The 13,352-nt window shown below is 42.6% G+C and overlaps 4 protein-coding genes and 1 non-coding gene across 10 annotated transcripts; 4 read left to right on the plus strand and 1 right to left on the minus strand.

Annotated features, from left to right (window-relative positions):
* The first annotated feature begins 245 nt into the window (after positions 1-245).
* LOC149405971 (LOB domain-containing protein 27-like) lies at positions 246-2,478 on the plus strand. 5 transcript variants are annotated; one of them, XM_089608748.1, is made up of 4 exons: positions 577-655; positions 1,240-1,461; positions 1,582-1,959; positions 2,071-2,478. In XM_089608748.1, the coding sequence occupies exons 3-4, from the start codon at positions 1,582-1,584 to the stop codon at positions 2,089-2,091; spliced, it is 399 nt and encodes a 132-aa protein (XP_089464874.1). In that variant the 5' UTR covers positions 577-655; positions 1,240-1,461; the 3' UTR covers positions 2,092-2,478. The 5 variants fall into 5 exon arrangements, with proteins under 5 accessions (XP_089464852.1, XP_089464874.1, XP_089464866.1 ...); XM_089608740.1 differs by having other exon boundaries at positions 1,240-1,428; positions 1,511-1,959; XM_089608733.1 differs by having other exon boundaries at positions 1,240-1,428; positions 1,535-1,959.
* A 1,505-nt stretch (positions 2,479-3,983) lies between these two features.
* LOC149405972 (organelle RRM domain-containing protein 2, mitochondrial-like) lies at positions 3,984-5,973 on the plus strand. 2 transcript variants are annotated; one of them, XM_089627870.1, is made up of 5 exons: positions 3,984-4,085; positions 4,589-4,684; positions 4,759-4,827; positions 4,914-5,169; positions 5,636-5,973. In XM_089627870.1, exons 2-4 carry the CDS (start codon positions 4,591-4,593, stop codon positions 5,144-5,146), a joined length of 396 nt encoding a protein of 131 aa, XP_089483996.1. In that variant the 5' UTR covers positions 3,984-4,085; positions 4,589-4,590; the 3' UTR covers positions 5,147-5,169; positions 5,636-5,973. The 2 variants fall into 2 exon arrangements, with proteins under 2 accessions (XP_089483996.1, XP_089483509.1); XM_089627383.1 differs by having other exon boundaries at positions 3,990-4,085; positions 4,582-4,684.
* LOC149405973 (small nucleolar RNA snoR101) lies at positions 5,293-5,354 on the plus strand. The gene has a single exon (XR_016301865.1). It is a non-coding gene; the product is annotated as a small nucleolar RNA snoR101 (small nucleolar RNA).
* A 218-nt stretch (positions 5,974-6,191) lies between the features above and the next one.
* LOC149405974 (HIPL1 protein) lies at positions 6,192-8,728 on the minus strand. Its single transcript, XM_089608370.1, has 6 exons — positions 8,471-8,728; positions 7,537-8,361; positions 7,238-7,453; positions 6,993-7,171; positions 6,688-6,914; positions 6,192-6,603 (listed from the first exon to the last, which is right to left on the minus strand). Exons 1-6 carry the CDS (start codon positions 8,565-8,567, stop codon positions 6,192-6,194), a joined length of 1,956 nt encoding a protein of 651 aa, XP_089464496.1. The 5' UTR covers positions 8,568-8,728.
* Positions 8,729-10,221: 1,493 nt separating this feature from the next.
* On the plus strand, positions 10,222-12,543 carry LOC149405975 (Tetratricopeptide repeat (TPR)-like superfamily protein). The gene has a single exon (XM_089628819.1). The coding sequence runs from the start codon at positions 10,327-10,329 to the stop codon at positions 12,277-12,279; it is 1,953 nt and encodes a 650-aa protein (XP_089484945.1). The 5' UTR covers positions 10,222-10,326; the 3' UTR covers positions 12,280-12,543.
* The last annotated feature ends 809 nt before the right edge of the window (positions 12,544-13,352 follow it).

Consider the following 13,352-nt stretch of genomic DNA (forward strand, 5'->3'; position numbering starts at 1 on the left):
ACGACGCGTTGACTAAACAATATTATTTCCTTTTTCAATTCTTTTAAATGAGCGATTTTGATAAATAAATAATAAAAAAAAGGAAATTTGGTGAGTGTTCCAGGCTGGAGTTAATTTCCGATTAAAACAGACATTAGGGAAGCAACAAACATTAGGGAAGCAACAGACACTTCATAGTCTCTCTCACTCTTTCTGATATTTATTTACTTGGTGAGCCGATTACTGATCAGCTTGGTTAAGAGTTAAATGTTTAAAATTGCAGTGCTTTAATTGAGAAGCAACAGACATTAGGGAATTTGAATTGCAGAGGCCCACAACTCGTCTCCACTCTCTCCAGGTAAACCCTGTTTCAAAGACGTAGTATAGACAATTACAAGCTTAGACAATTCTACGGTAATTTTGTACATACAAGTTTTAGGCGTGCGCCTGGAGCGTACGCCTGGAAAATAAACGCTCCAGGCGAGCCTGGAATGGCTGGTACAGGAAAAAAAAAAAAAAAAAAAATTGGGCCAGTTGTAATTTTTGGGCCTTATTTTTTGGGCCTGGTTTATTTGTAATCAGAAACTAATAAAGCAAAGCAAACGAAAATTAATAAACCTAGGTTGAATTTTCACGCTTCTCTTCTCCTCCATCTCCACGCTACTCTTCTGATTCGGTAAGCTCTTTTTTCTTTTTCCTTGTTTTCGGTCTAGGCAGATTTTTGATGGATCGTTGCTGAATATGTGAAGTCGAGGTTTCCCTATTTCTTTTGAGTGTCTGTATTGATGGAGATGAATAAAACGACATATCTTATCTTCACTGTCGTTTGTTTTTCAGCAGTGTTGCTTTCTTTTTGGTTAATTATTTTCTGTTTTTTTATTTTTTTTAAGTTTCAGTCCCATCTTGAACTGAATATGAATCGGTCTTGTTTTGGTGATTTTTTTTTTTTTCGCCTGAATATGCTATGATGAAATGTTTAACTTTTAGTTATTTATTAGTCTTAAACTTATCTATCAGTTGAACTAAGCATTATAAGTCTACAACTGTTTTGGGATTATTTCATATTTTATAAAATATTTTGAATTATGCCTAATTATCAAGGCTTACGCCTTGAGGCTTACGCCTCGCCTTGAAAACAGAAATCGCCTCGGTTACCGTTTACGCCTTTTTAAACCTTGCTGTTGAATTTTGATCATATCCGGTACTTTTATTTTATCTCTGGCTGATCCTTCTCTCTGGTTGGATTTATGTGAAAATTAGGGATTTGAATGGATATGAGCTTGGCCTGGCTGCTTGGATTTGAGTTTGAGTATACACAGGACAATTAGAATTTGCGTGAGAGCTTGGCTGCTTGGATTTGAGTTTGAGTATAACTTGGCTGCTTGGATTTGAGTTTGAGTATACACAGGACAGTTAGAACTGGAGTTTGAGTTTCAGTGTACATATCAAGTAATTAGAATTTGTTTTAATCTCGTTCGTCAAGTGAGTATAATTTTTTGTTTTATATTTAATTTTTTATTATTATCAAAAGGCCCCAAAATTTTTATTCGCCTAGGGCTCCGGATGAGTTCGAGCCGGCCCTGATTAGTATTATATAATAAGATGTCGTTGTCGAGGGAGCAACAGCAGGCGTGCGCGGCGTGCAAGTACCAACGGCGGAAGTGCACCGAAGGGTGCGAGCTGGCGCCGTATTTCCCGGCGGAGCAGGCGGAGAGGTTCCAGGCCGCGCACCGGCTGTACGGCGTGAGGAACATGGTGGGCATCCTGAAGAAGGTTCCAGAAGGGTCGCGCAAGGATGCGATGACTTCAATAATCTTCGAGTCGGAGATGCGGGCCCGCTTCAAGGTGCACGGCTGCCTCGGGGTGGCCCACCACCTCCGAGCCAAGCTCAATCAGCGGACCCTCCGACTCGCTCAGCTCCGCACCCAGATCGCCCTCCGCCAACAGCTCCTCCCCCAACCCACACAATCACCATTTCACGTACGCACGGATACTAACACTACGTCGTCCATAATCCACACTATCTATCTTTTTTTTTTCTTTTTCTTTTTTTTAAAAAATTTATTATGTTTTTTTTTTTGGGTGGTGCAGCGAGGAATCGATACTCGATAGCAACAGCGTTCTTGATACTTCTGTTGATCCGTCCATTCAAATCAAACACTTCGCTTCTTAACTTTGGGAGATGAACAAATTCACAGATTTTAGATTCCTATTTGACCATTATACAGTTTTTTTTCGGAATTCGTTATGCAGTCAAGCTTAGTCTTATCATCATCATCTATTACGAATTCCGTTTTCACTGTATCTATACAATCGCACCCCTTTTTTCGCGAAAACGTCGCATAGATTTTTTTTCCCTTCCTTTTTTTTTCCTCTCATTTTGCTGATTGTACGCAATATATATTGTTTACATTGTATGTATTATTTGAGTAAATAAAATCAGAGTTGAATTCGAAAAAGGATATACTAAATATTGAAAGCTTGAATATGTTAATGTCATATTTTGTGTTTTTTTGTCGATTGTTTTTTTTTTAAGTTGGAGGGATTTCATAACTCCCATTTTAATATATATATATATATATATATATATATATATATATATATATATATATAATATTTGTTAGAAAAAAATATATGCATAAACGTCTTTTTTATTGGGAAATAGCGGATTCAAGCATACAATACAAACTATAGATATATAATTGGCATATGAGAAGGAGCAGGGTCTAGCTTTCCGGGGTTCCGGTCGGATTCCGGCTGGGATTCACCGAATCGGAGCTCACCGAGACGGAACGTGAAGAAACCGTTGCTGTGTTGTGAATCCGGTAGGAATTCGGCCGTTTTCCGAGAATTTCGTCAACTTAACTGCACTTTCCGGCGGATTCCGTTCATCACTCGTTTGCAAAAAACCGAGGTTTCCGATAGGTATGAGTCTAGGGTTTCGAAGATTTATGAATTTTTTCAAAAATTTGTGTCTTAATCCTAGAATATGACGTTGAATTGATTAATTTTATGAGAAATTCATGATTATTGTCATGATTATATTGAATCTAAATTAATTTGGTGATGATTATGATGTTGATCATGTTTATTTTGAGTTAAACTTAATTTGATGATGAATTGATGACTGTGATCATGTTTATGTTGAATTAAAATTAATTTGATGATGAATTATGACGTTCGGTTATTCATTTACGAGTGACGAGAGACACTTCACGTATAATTAATTACTGAGTAGTGTGTTTTATATTTTGTCGTACGTGTTGTAATCAAAGTTTGACTTTATGGTACTGTATGTTTAATTTTATCTTAGTTTGAACTCTGTGTTTTATATTTTGTTGTATGTGTTGTAATCAAGGTTTGACTTTATGGTACTGTATGTTTAATTTTATCTTAGTTTGAACTCTGTGTTTTATATTTTGTTGTATGTGTTGTAATCAAGGTTTGACTTTATGGTACTTTATGTTGAATTTTATATTGGTTTGCACTTTGTGTTTTATATTTTGTCGTACGTGTTTGTAATCTAAGTAATTTAGTTTTGTAAAATATGAAAAATGTTTATTCTTGCAAAATATTTGTCTGAATATCCATCGGTTTCCTACATTTTTGTCGGTTTCCTCTACGGTAAGCGGTTTTCTATCGGTACCGATTTCTTTTTTTTGTCTGAATCCCCATCGGTTTCCACTCCGGTAAGCGATTTCCCCTTAAAATTGAAGTCCCGATATGGTAACGGTAAGACGATTCTTTGTTCAGGAGCATTAAAGAAGAAAAGGAGGAAAAGAAAAATATAATAAACGTAAGGGTAAAAAGGAAATTTCATATCGGGTTTAATAATAAAAGTGTCTTAGTTATGCCTTTGGTTATTCTTGGTAAGCTAAAAGTAAAACACATCAGAACGAACTAGTAACAGTTATGGCCATTTCCCACGTTTTAAAAGGCATTTATGAATTGGGCGAGTCTGGGATAAAAAAGGCCCAAATTATGTGTTTGGGGCTTATTTTTTTAGGGTATGCTAAAAAAAAACGTCAGAGTACACACTCATGTTTGTATTCTCTGTTTCATACCTCACTCACCTCACTGTTGTTCTTCACCCCATATCTGCTGAGGTCAGTTTTCTGTTCTTGTTTTTTATTTTTTTTTTATTTTTTTTTATTTTTTGATTTAGTTGTTGTTATACTTGTTCATTTACTGTTATACATGTTAGTGATAAAATACGCAGAAATCATAAAACAGGCCGAGTATGAACATGAAAGCAGACTTGTATCAGGATTCCAAAAACTATTTCATTTCGAAAAAAGAAAACGCACTTAGCATTGGCCTTCTTCGATGTCGAAACCTGCAGTTTTGAAACGAATTAGAATTTAATCACAGCGAAAACTGATCGAAATTTGAAATATTGCGACGGAAAGTTATCTGCTTAGGAAGTGAGCTAGGGTTAGGGTTTGAAGGAAGACGAAGGGAAATGAGATAAGAATTGGAGAGATCGAATTATACGGATTAGAGACACTGTAGAAAGGGAGAGAGATATTTTTTCTTTATTTTTTTCCTCAAAATTGAAACTCAACTAATTGCGAACAAAATGAAAATTTTGGGAAATGTAAGGGTTTAGTAATGGCGTGGAGGGTGGTGAGAAGTGACGTTTGGAGGCAGTTGGATGGTGTTCGTCACAACTCGACGCTGAGTACCCCAAGGCTCTTCATAAGTGGTACTAATTGATTTGATTTACAAAGAAATTGAGCAAGTGGTGGCAATGATTTGATTTGTTTGGATGATGAACAGGTCTCTCGAGGCTAACAACAAATGAAAAGCTGAAAGAGGCATTCTCTCCATTTGGGAACCTTATCGATGGTAATAATAATAACAACATCTAGTTTGAGTGCATTATCATTGTGTGGGTGATCATGATGATGATGTGGTTGATGTTGTGATAACAGCGAAAGTGGTGACTGATAGGGAATCTGGGCGGTCGAAAGGGTTCGGGTTCATATCGTACGCAACGGTGGAGGAAGCCGAGAGAGCCAGGGAAGGAATGAACGCCAAATTCTTGGACGGTTGGGTCATCTTCGTGGACCCCGCCAACCCCCGGCGACAGCAACGACCGCCGACTGAATCCGCCGCTGCCACTCCCGGCTTCACCTCCCACAAGACCATAGGATGGTGTGGTTGACGTCCATCATCCAATCAACCAATGTATGATCTTTGTTTCTCTCACTCCGCAATAATACCAAATGCTCACTTATTATTTATCATAGATTAGTGTTTCTCGTAATATGATACATGCTGTGTGGTGCAAAGAAATATAGTGCAAATGATGGCTTACACTTGATCTCTGAAATTCAGGTAAGTTAATGTAGATCGCTTCTTTTTCTGATGCGCTATTCTTTGCACACACACACACACACACACACACACAAGTTACGGAGTTATTATTTTTAACGGTCTAATGAGCTCTTGTACTGATATTGGTAGAGAAATGGGGAGCGTGTTTTTCTTTTAGATATATATGTGTGTGTATATATATGTAAAATATATTTATATTTTAATGTAGATTATAATAGTGGAATGAGTATTCCAGGTGAAAGGGCCTTTCTTTATGGTATACCAGAGAATACATATAAGTTGCTGAATGTGGTAATTGATGGTATGTTCGTGCCAGGTATTGTTCTCCAAGCTCGTCTCGTAAAAGCTCTGCCAAAATTCAATATTCAAGAGCTTGGTTGGTGATTCTGGTGATCCCCGTCCATTGAAATGAAAGAGTTCGGTTCTTTCAATTTCAGAGAAGAACAAATTCACAAGTTTTAGATTCCTATATCATTTGTTCTTAATTCCGTTTTCAGTGCTTCTAAGTACTATGATCGCACCTTTTTTTTTTCTTTCTTTTTTCGCAATTACGTAGAATAGGTATATATATATTTTATTTTTTCCATTTCCTTTAGTGATTGTAATATATATATATATATATATATATATATATATATATATATATATATATATATATATTATATATATATGCAAATAACTTATTTAATTTTCAGGGGGAAATTTAATAAATACTTCGTTTGAAGATAGTAATTCCCTGAATGTCTCATAATTTATAACATTCCATAAATGTCTAATTTGTTTTTATCCTAGAACAGACTTTTATCGAGGTAGCCCGAAAAAATAAAGTTGAGAGATACCAAACAAGGCAGAAGACCAAGGTTTTAGAGAGATCAAGGAACAGAAAACAGCGGAAGAAGCCACAAAAACAAAAAGAGCAAAAGCCGAAGCACCGAACTGGATGGCGTCAAAGTAGGTGAGGGTGAAGGAGACAAAGTAGGGGTAAAATCGGGAGATCCCGGTGCGCTGCGGTTCTCTCCGGCACAAACGTAGCCGCAGCGGCTGGGGCGAACCACTCGGTACAAGCCGTTGCTGGCCATAATGAAGGTGTCGTTTCGGTTATCCTGACCGAACGAGAATATGAAGCCCAGCGAAGGAACAGAGCTCTCTTCTTTTTCGCCGCATTGGATGGGAGAGTCACGTGCACAGCTCACGTTGAGCTTCGTGGTTGTGAAGTTACCGCTGTTTGTTGGGCTCTCTGTGCCGGCCCATATCCCAGATCCGTATAGGTCCGCGTATATATATCTGCCACTTCGAAGAACAAAGTTAAGCAAGGTATATTGTATAGGAAAGAAGGGTTGGGCGATACAAGTGTCCGCGTATATATACCTTCCGTACAAACATGGGTCAGTGGTGGAGCGATAAAAGTAGCCGCCGGTGATGGAGGCGGAGCGTTCGGGGGTATCGACCCGAGAGTGGTTGTAGCCCATGACTGGGAAAATGGGGTTCATGGATGAGCTGTCACTCCCAGACTTGTTGTGTACGAAAGGACCTTCATATACACGCCAACCGTAATTCCCTCCTTTCCTCACCATGTCAACTTCTTCAAACTCATCCTGAGTCACCACACAATTACCTCTAGATCACTTGCTTGCCATCCAAAGTTTATAATCTAGATTTTTGAAATTACCAACCTGACCAACATCTGCGCAAAGGAAGTAAGAAGGCCTTTCCAAATCGAAACTGCAGCGCCACGGATTCCTAAACCCGGAAGCGAAAATCTCTGGTCGTGACTCCTTGTCTTTGGAAAACGGATTGTCGTCGGGGATAGAGTAATTTCCCCATAGGTCTAGCTCAGAAATTCTACTAGCACCTGTAAAGAACATGTTTAACCAACTTTGGCATATTTGTTACTCACTGGAAACTGTGATTCACTCACTTGGCATGGTATCGACGTCAAGCCTCATAATCTTTCCGAGCAAAGACTTGTTGTTCTGCGCAAAGTTGTGGGGGTCGCCGTTGCCGCCGCCGTCTCCCATCATAAAGTACAAGTATCCGTCTTTGGGCCCGAATAGGATTTGGCCCGCATGGTGGTTCGTGTACGGAAGCCCCATCGTAAAAATCCTTCTTACTTCCTGTGGCCTCACGCTACTACCTGTCGGGAGTTTAGTAGTTCTATTCTTAACAATGCTGGCACGTAAAAGCTGAAGTCGGCTTATATAACAAAAGCGGCGGTACCATTGGAAGTGAACTCGGCTACGACGGCATGGTATTGGCAGGGGTGGGCCCCGTTTTCGGAGGCCAAGATGGAGGGGTCGCAGCCGACGTCGGAGTTGCAGGCGCACCGCCCCGAGCACTGCGGCCACTTGGATTTGTCGCAGTTGAAAGAGGCGAAGAAACGGCCGTTGCGTTGGAACTCCGGGTGGAAAGCTATCCCCATCAGCCCGAACTCCGAGTCCACGAACACCTCGTCCGTTATGTCCAGAAACACCTCGACCCTCATCGTCTCTCCCGACCCTTCCCGCGGGACCCCCGCCAGCCAGATCATCCCCGACTGGTCCGACACGAACACGCGGTCCGACCCGTCCGGATGGGCCGCCATGTTCAGGTACGACCCGTTCTCGATCTTCTCCACGCACATCATCGGGCTCGGCACGGGCTCGCCGTCGAAGCACGGGCCCGAGCCGCCGAACGCTGCGCAGAAGCCGCTCGCGGACTGCCACGTGTCGGACAGCCTGGGAGTGGAGAATGGCGAATGGGAGACGGACACGTGTCGGCACTCGTTCCAGACTTTGGAGCAGAAGTCCGTCGAGTTGGCCGAGGCCGTGGAGTTGCAGAGGACCGGGACTTTCCGAGATTCAGATTCGATTCTGAATATCTCCGCTGAAAAAGGATCGCATTTCGAGCAGAGTATTGATTTCAGAAGCGAAGCACAAGAAAAGTCGTTCACGTTCATGGCTTTGAGCTGATTTCTGAACCCAGAATCTTCGGTGGAGTTGCAACATACACTTGCGTTGTCGTATCCGCAGAAGCTCAGAGACTTCTTTGACGTAAATGGAGGTTCTGTCCCGTACAAACAATACAATACAATACAAGTTACGAAAAAATTACAGAGAAACAAAATACTTTGTAGAGAGTAGAGACATTAAACAGAAAGATATATCCAACTCACTGTTGTTAGTGCACAGTGGAAATGAAGAGGATGAGAACTGCGAAATCAGCAACGTGTGACAGAAGAGGATGACCAGAACAGCGTAAAAGCCCTTCATTGCTCAAGGAAAAAAAATAATGTAAGACTTCTGATCTCTGTACCGGAGATTTTGTATTTACACTTCATTTACATCTCTAGCCAAACTGTGATCGATAATATTTGTCCGAAATCGTATATCTTGTTTAATTTAATGTTCCAAGTCATGACCAATTTGTTTTTATGCCATATTTTAATAGAATGAAAATTTGACCTTTGCTCATCATTGCCGTAGCAGCGTTATTTTATCATATATGTGATGCGACATCTAATGATATATTATAATAGTAGCAATGTAACATGGTTGACATTTTCGAGATGCATCTCAAGATTGGCAAAATGGGTTGGGAATTTGGGATGGCCTTATACGAATGGCTACAAGTTGTCATTATTATCACACTCAAAATAGGTCCCTACCATAGACATAACAAACAACATGTGAGTCTTCGTTTTCTTTTCAACTTTCCATATAAATTTTAGTTTAGTTTAGTTTAGTCAAATTAAATTAGCAAAGAGCTAGTTGAGAAAGTCACGACTCTGCGTGTATCACGACATTGTTGACCTTTAACCATGAAAACTCCCCATTTTATTATCATTGTGTTTGAATATTGTTTTAAAAAACAAGAGAAAATAGCGAAATTATTTTCGTCGTCTGGATCGAATTTACTATCTAATCTTTTTTATTTTTTTTGTATTCTATTTTTTTTACGGGAAAGATATCAAATGCCTTCATTGAGGGTCACCGTTACTACCTAATCAATTTGTACGGTCCAAATTTATCGGTTTAAAAAAGAAGTTATTTTGTAAAAAAAGTGGGAAATTAAAAAGAATGGAAACAAATAAAATGAAATAAAACAACTGAACCGTGAATCAGAGTCAAATATTCAAAAACCCTAAATCCCCAAATTGAAATATGTCGACGATGGTCGAAGAGACACAACCAGTGATGTTGAAGATGTCGAGCTTGAAGGGGAAGAGTATCGAGACTAGAGCGAGTACGAAGCTGATTTGCGAAACACAAACCACCCTCAACAATGGTGGGCTGCCATCAACGAGGTCTGTAAGGGCGTTAGAAGTGAGGTTGAAGACTCTGATGGACATAAGGAATTAAGGATGAGAGTGACCCTGAAGGCTTGCATAACGACGACGACGAGGGTCAGGCGAGCATAGAGTTCAACCCGCAAGGAAATCTGGAAAATATCAAGAAAACGGTAGCTAATAGATAAGCACGAGTGTGAGATTGTTTTCGACAACAAGCATGTGACAAGTACGTGGCTTGTCAATCACTTCTTTGACCAGTTTAGACTCAACCCGAATTTGGACTATTAGAACTTTAAGGAATTAAGTTCTGCGCCAAAGTTCTACAATGTCTCGAAGAATGTGTTTTATAGAGCAAAGAAGAAGGCAAGAGACGCTTTAGAGGGATCACTGAAAGTCCAATAAGCGATTCTCGATGAAACCGTACTTAACAAAAAAAAAATAGATGCTAAAGTAAGCATCATCCTATTTTTTTTTCTAATTTTTTTTTTCAACAAAAAAACTAATAAAATAATAAATAAATAACAAAACGATTACGGTGTTCAACGTTTTATTTATTTATTTTTATTATTATTGATTTGAAGACTCGTGTCAAAATAATTTCAATTAGGTATTATGTATTCTCAAGCAAATCGTAGAAATGTGTGTCATGGAGAGAAGGGGAAAAACGACACGACGTTTTTTTTTCTTCCGATAAGTAACGAGAGAGCCTCGGCGATGTGGTGGCTGTGTTGAGCAGAGAAATGCGTAGTTGCTCATTCTCTCCGTCTCCGCCTTTCCCGCTTCCATCAATACTCCCGATCAATCCCAGTATCTTCCCCGCCAAGAACCGCACACTCGCCGCCACACAGCGTTATTCACACTCGAAAGATGTGTGGCGTAAGCCCCGTCCCGGAGAGCAAGAAGGACGACGGCGGCGATACGAGCGCAAATCCCCATTCCTGGACCACAGCGTGGACATGGACGAGCTTGTGAGGTCCATCGGCGAGACGGAGAACGAGGAGGAGCTCTTCTCCGTGCTGTCGGTGTACAAAGGGCGGCAGCTGTCGATCAAGTTCATGGCGTCGGTGCTGTCCCGCGAGCCCCAGTGGCAGAGATCGCTGGCCATCCTCGACTGGATGAACGACCACGCGCGCTACACCCCCGCCGTCTTCGCCTACAACGTCGTCCTCCGCAACGCCCTGCGCGCCAGCCAGTGGGACATCGGTCGCGGCCTGTTCGACGAAATGCGTCACAGAGGCCTCGCCCCGGACCGGTACACGTACTCGACCCTGATCACCCAGTTCGGCAAGGCCGGGCTGTTGGACGACGCCCTGGCGTGGCTCCAGCAGATGGAGCAGGAGCGCGTCTCCGGCGACCTGGTCCTCTACAGCAACCTCATCGAGCTGGCTCGCAAGCTGCGCGACTACTCCAAGGCCGTGTCCATCTTCCGGCGCCTGAGGCGGCGCGGGATCGCCCCCGACCTCGTCCTCTTCAACACCATGATCAACGTGCTGGGCAAGGCCGGGCTGCTGCGCGAGGCGCGCTCCCTCCTCTCGGAGATGCGCGGCGCCGGCGTCCCCCCCGACCGCGTCAGCTACACCACCCTGCTCGCCTGCTACGCCGACGCCGGCAAGTTCGTGGAGGCGCTGTCCCTCTTCTCGGAGATGGAGGCGGAGGCGGTCGGCCGGGACCTGTTCTCCTGCAACGTGATGATGGACGTGTACGGGCAGCTGGGGATGGCCCGCGAGGCCGACCGCCTCTTCTGGAGCATGCGCAAGCTCGGGGTGGAGCCCGGCGTGGTGAGCTACAACACGATGCTGCGCGTCTACGGCCAGGCCGGGCTGGTCGGGGAGGCCATCCACCTGTTCCGGCTGATGCAGCGCAAGGGCGTGGCCCAGAACGCGGTCACCTACAACACCATGATCAACATCTACGGCGACACGGGGGAGCACGAGAAGGCCACCGCGTTGGTCCACCAGATGCGCGCCCGCGGCCTCGCCCCCGACGCCATCACCTACTCCACCATCATCTCCATCTGGGCCCGCGCCGGCAAGCTCCACCGCGCCGCCCTCCTCTTCCAGAAGCTGCGCACCTCCAACGGCGGGGAGATCGACAAGGTCCTCTACCAGACCATGATCCAGGCCTACGACCGCGCCGGCCTCGTCGCCCACTCCAAGCGCCTCCTCCACGAGCTGCACCGCCCCGACAACGTCCCCGCGGAGACCGCCCTCGTCGTCCTGGCCGCCGCCGGCCGCGTCGACGAAGCCACCCGCCTCTTCCGCCACGCCGGCGAGATCAGGGACATCTCCGTCTTTTCCACGCTCATCGGGCTCTACTCGCGGAACAAGAGGTACGCCAACGTGGTGGAGGCGTACGGGGAGATGAGGCGGGCGGGGTTCTTCCCGACCTCGGGGGACGTCGCGCTGCTCCTCAACGCGCTCGGCAAGCTCGGGGAGGTCGCGCAGGCCCACGCTGTGTACGCCGACATCCACACCCACGGCTGCGCTCTCTCCGACCACGTCCACTTCCAGATGCTGGGCCTCCTCGGGGCCGCCAAGGATTTCGAGGCCGTGGACCGCTTGTTCCAAAAACTCCGGTCCGACCCCAACGTCAACAGCAAGGAGCTGCACTTCCTGGTGGCCGGGATCTACGAGAGAGCCGACCGCCTCAACGACGCTTCCCGCATCATGGCCCACATCCACCACACTTCATGAATTCAACAACATTTTGCATTTTGTATTTTGTATATTTAATGACGATATGTCTACAAGTGCCTCAAAGAAACCCTTTGAATGGGAGTGTCAAAACCGTTTGACACTAGCTATTAATTAATACGATGGACCCATCATTGATTCTGCAACAATTCCATTGATGCTCATTCAAAGTACGCACGTAATAAGTTGGGGAAAAACAAAGCAAAGATTTCTTCTGGAACCAACCTTCTTTAGACGGCACTTTTGTGCCTTGGGTCCCAATGTATTAATTTTTCGAAAAACAATGCTAACAGATAAATGATGTATGTGGCACTGAGAATAAAATACTAATGAGAAAAAGGGTGGTTAATATGACTCACTAACTAATCGACTTAAGTTGTAACACTAATTCACGTGATACAACAACCTCCCACCAGACTTTATATCCTGGGAAGAGAAGAAAAGTAACAAATATATCAATTTTAAGATGATTTCATCGTCACGATATCGTTTTGTTTTTTTAATAAGCCACGTACGGACACTAGAAGATACCTTCCTTATAAGTTCAAGATATACCTTTACATTCAGTTGAATGAGAATTCAACTGTAAGGCTTTTTTTTTTTTTTTTTTTTTTTTTAACATAACATCATTTATTGGAATGATATGTATGTATTCATACCCTCGTCTTTTAAAGTCAGCCATTTTAGTGTTAAATTACTTTTGTATAAGAAGTTTATACGGAAAAAACAAGAAACAGTAAAATGGATTAGTAAATAGTTAAATGACATATTAGTTATAATATAAAAAAAATATGAACTGACAAAATATATGACAATTAATTAAACTTGTCAAGCGATGATGATTTTTTCATAAACAATTAGTTTTAAATTGCCAAAAACTACGATTTCTCCTCTTTCTCCTTATAGCTATCAAAATATTAAATTAGTATAGATTTTACGTTGGTAAACTTACAGCAAAATATATGGCTTTGGACACAGATTAGTTCGAGTCCTTTTAACTATTTTAGTTCGAGTCCTTCTCATAGCTATTATTATAATTATTAGTATTATTATGACTTATTGAATTTTCTTAA

The sequence above is a fragment of the Urtica dioica genome, chromosome 1 (genome assembly GCF_054948205.1).
Source record: "Urtica dioica subsp. dioica isolate 48M chromosome 1, U.dioica_male_clone48M_v1_H2, whole genome shotgun sequence".
In the NCBI taxonomy this organism is placed as follows: Eukaryota; Viridiplantae; Streptophyta; class Magnoliopsida; order Rosales; family Urticaceae; genus Urtica; species Urtica dioica.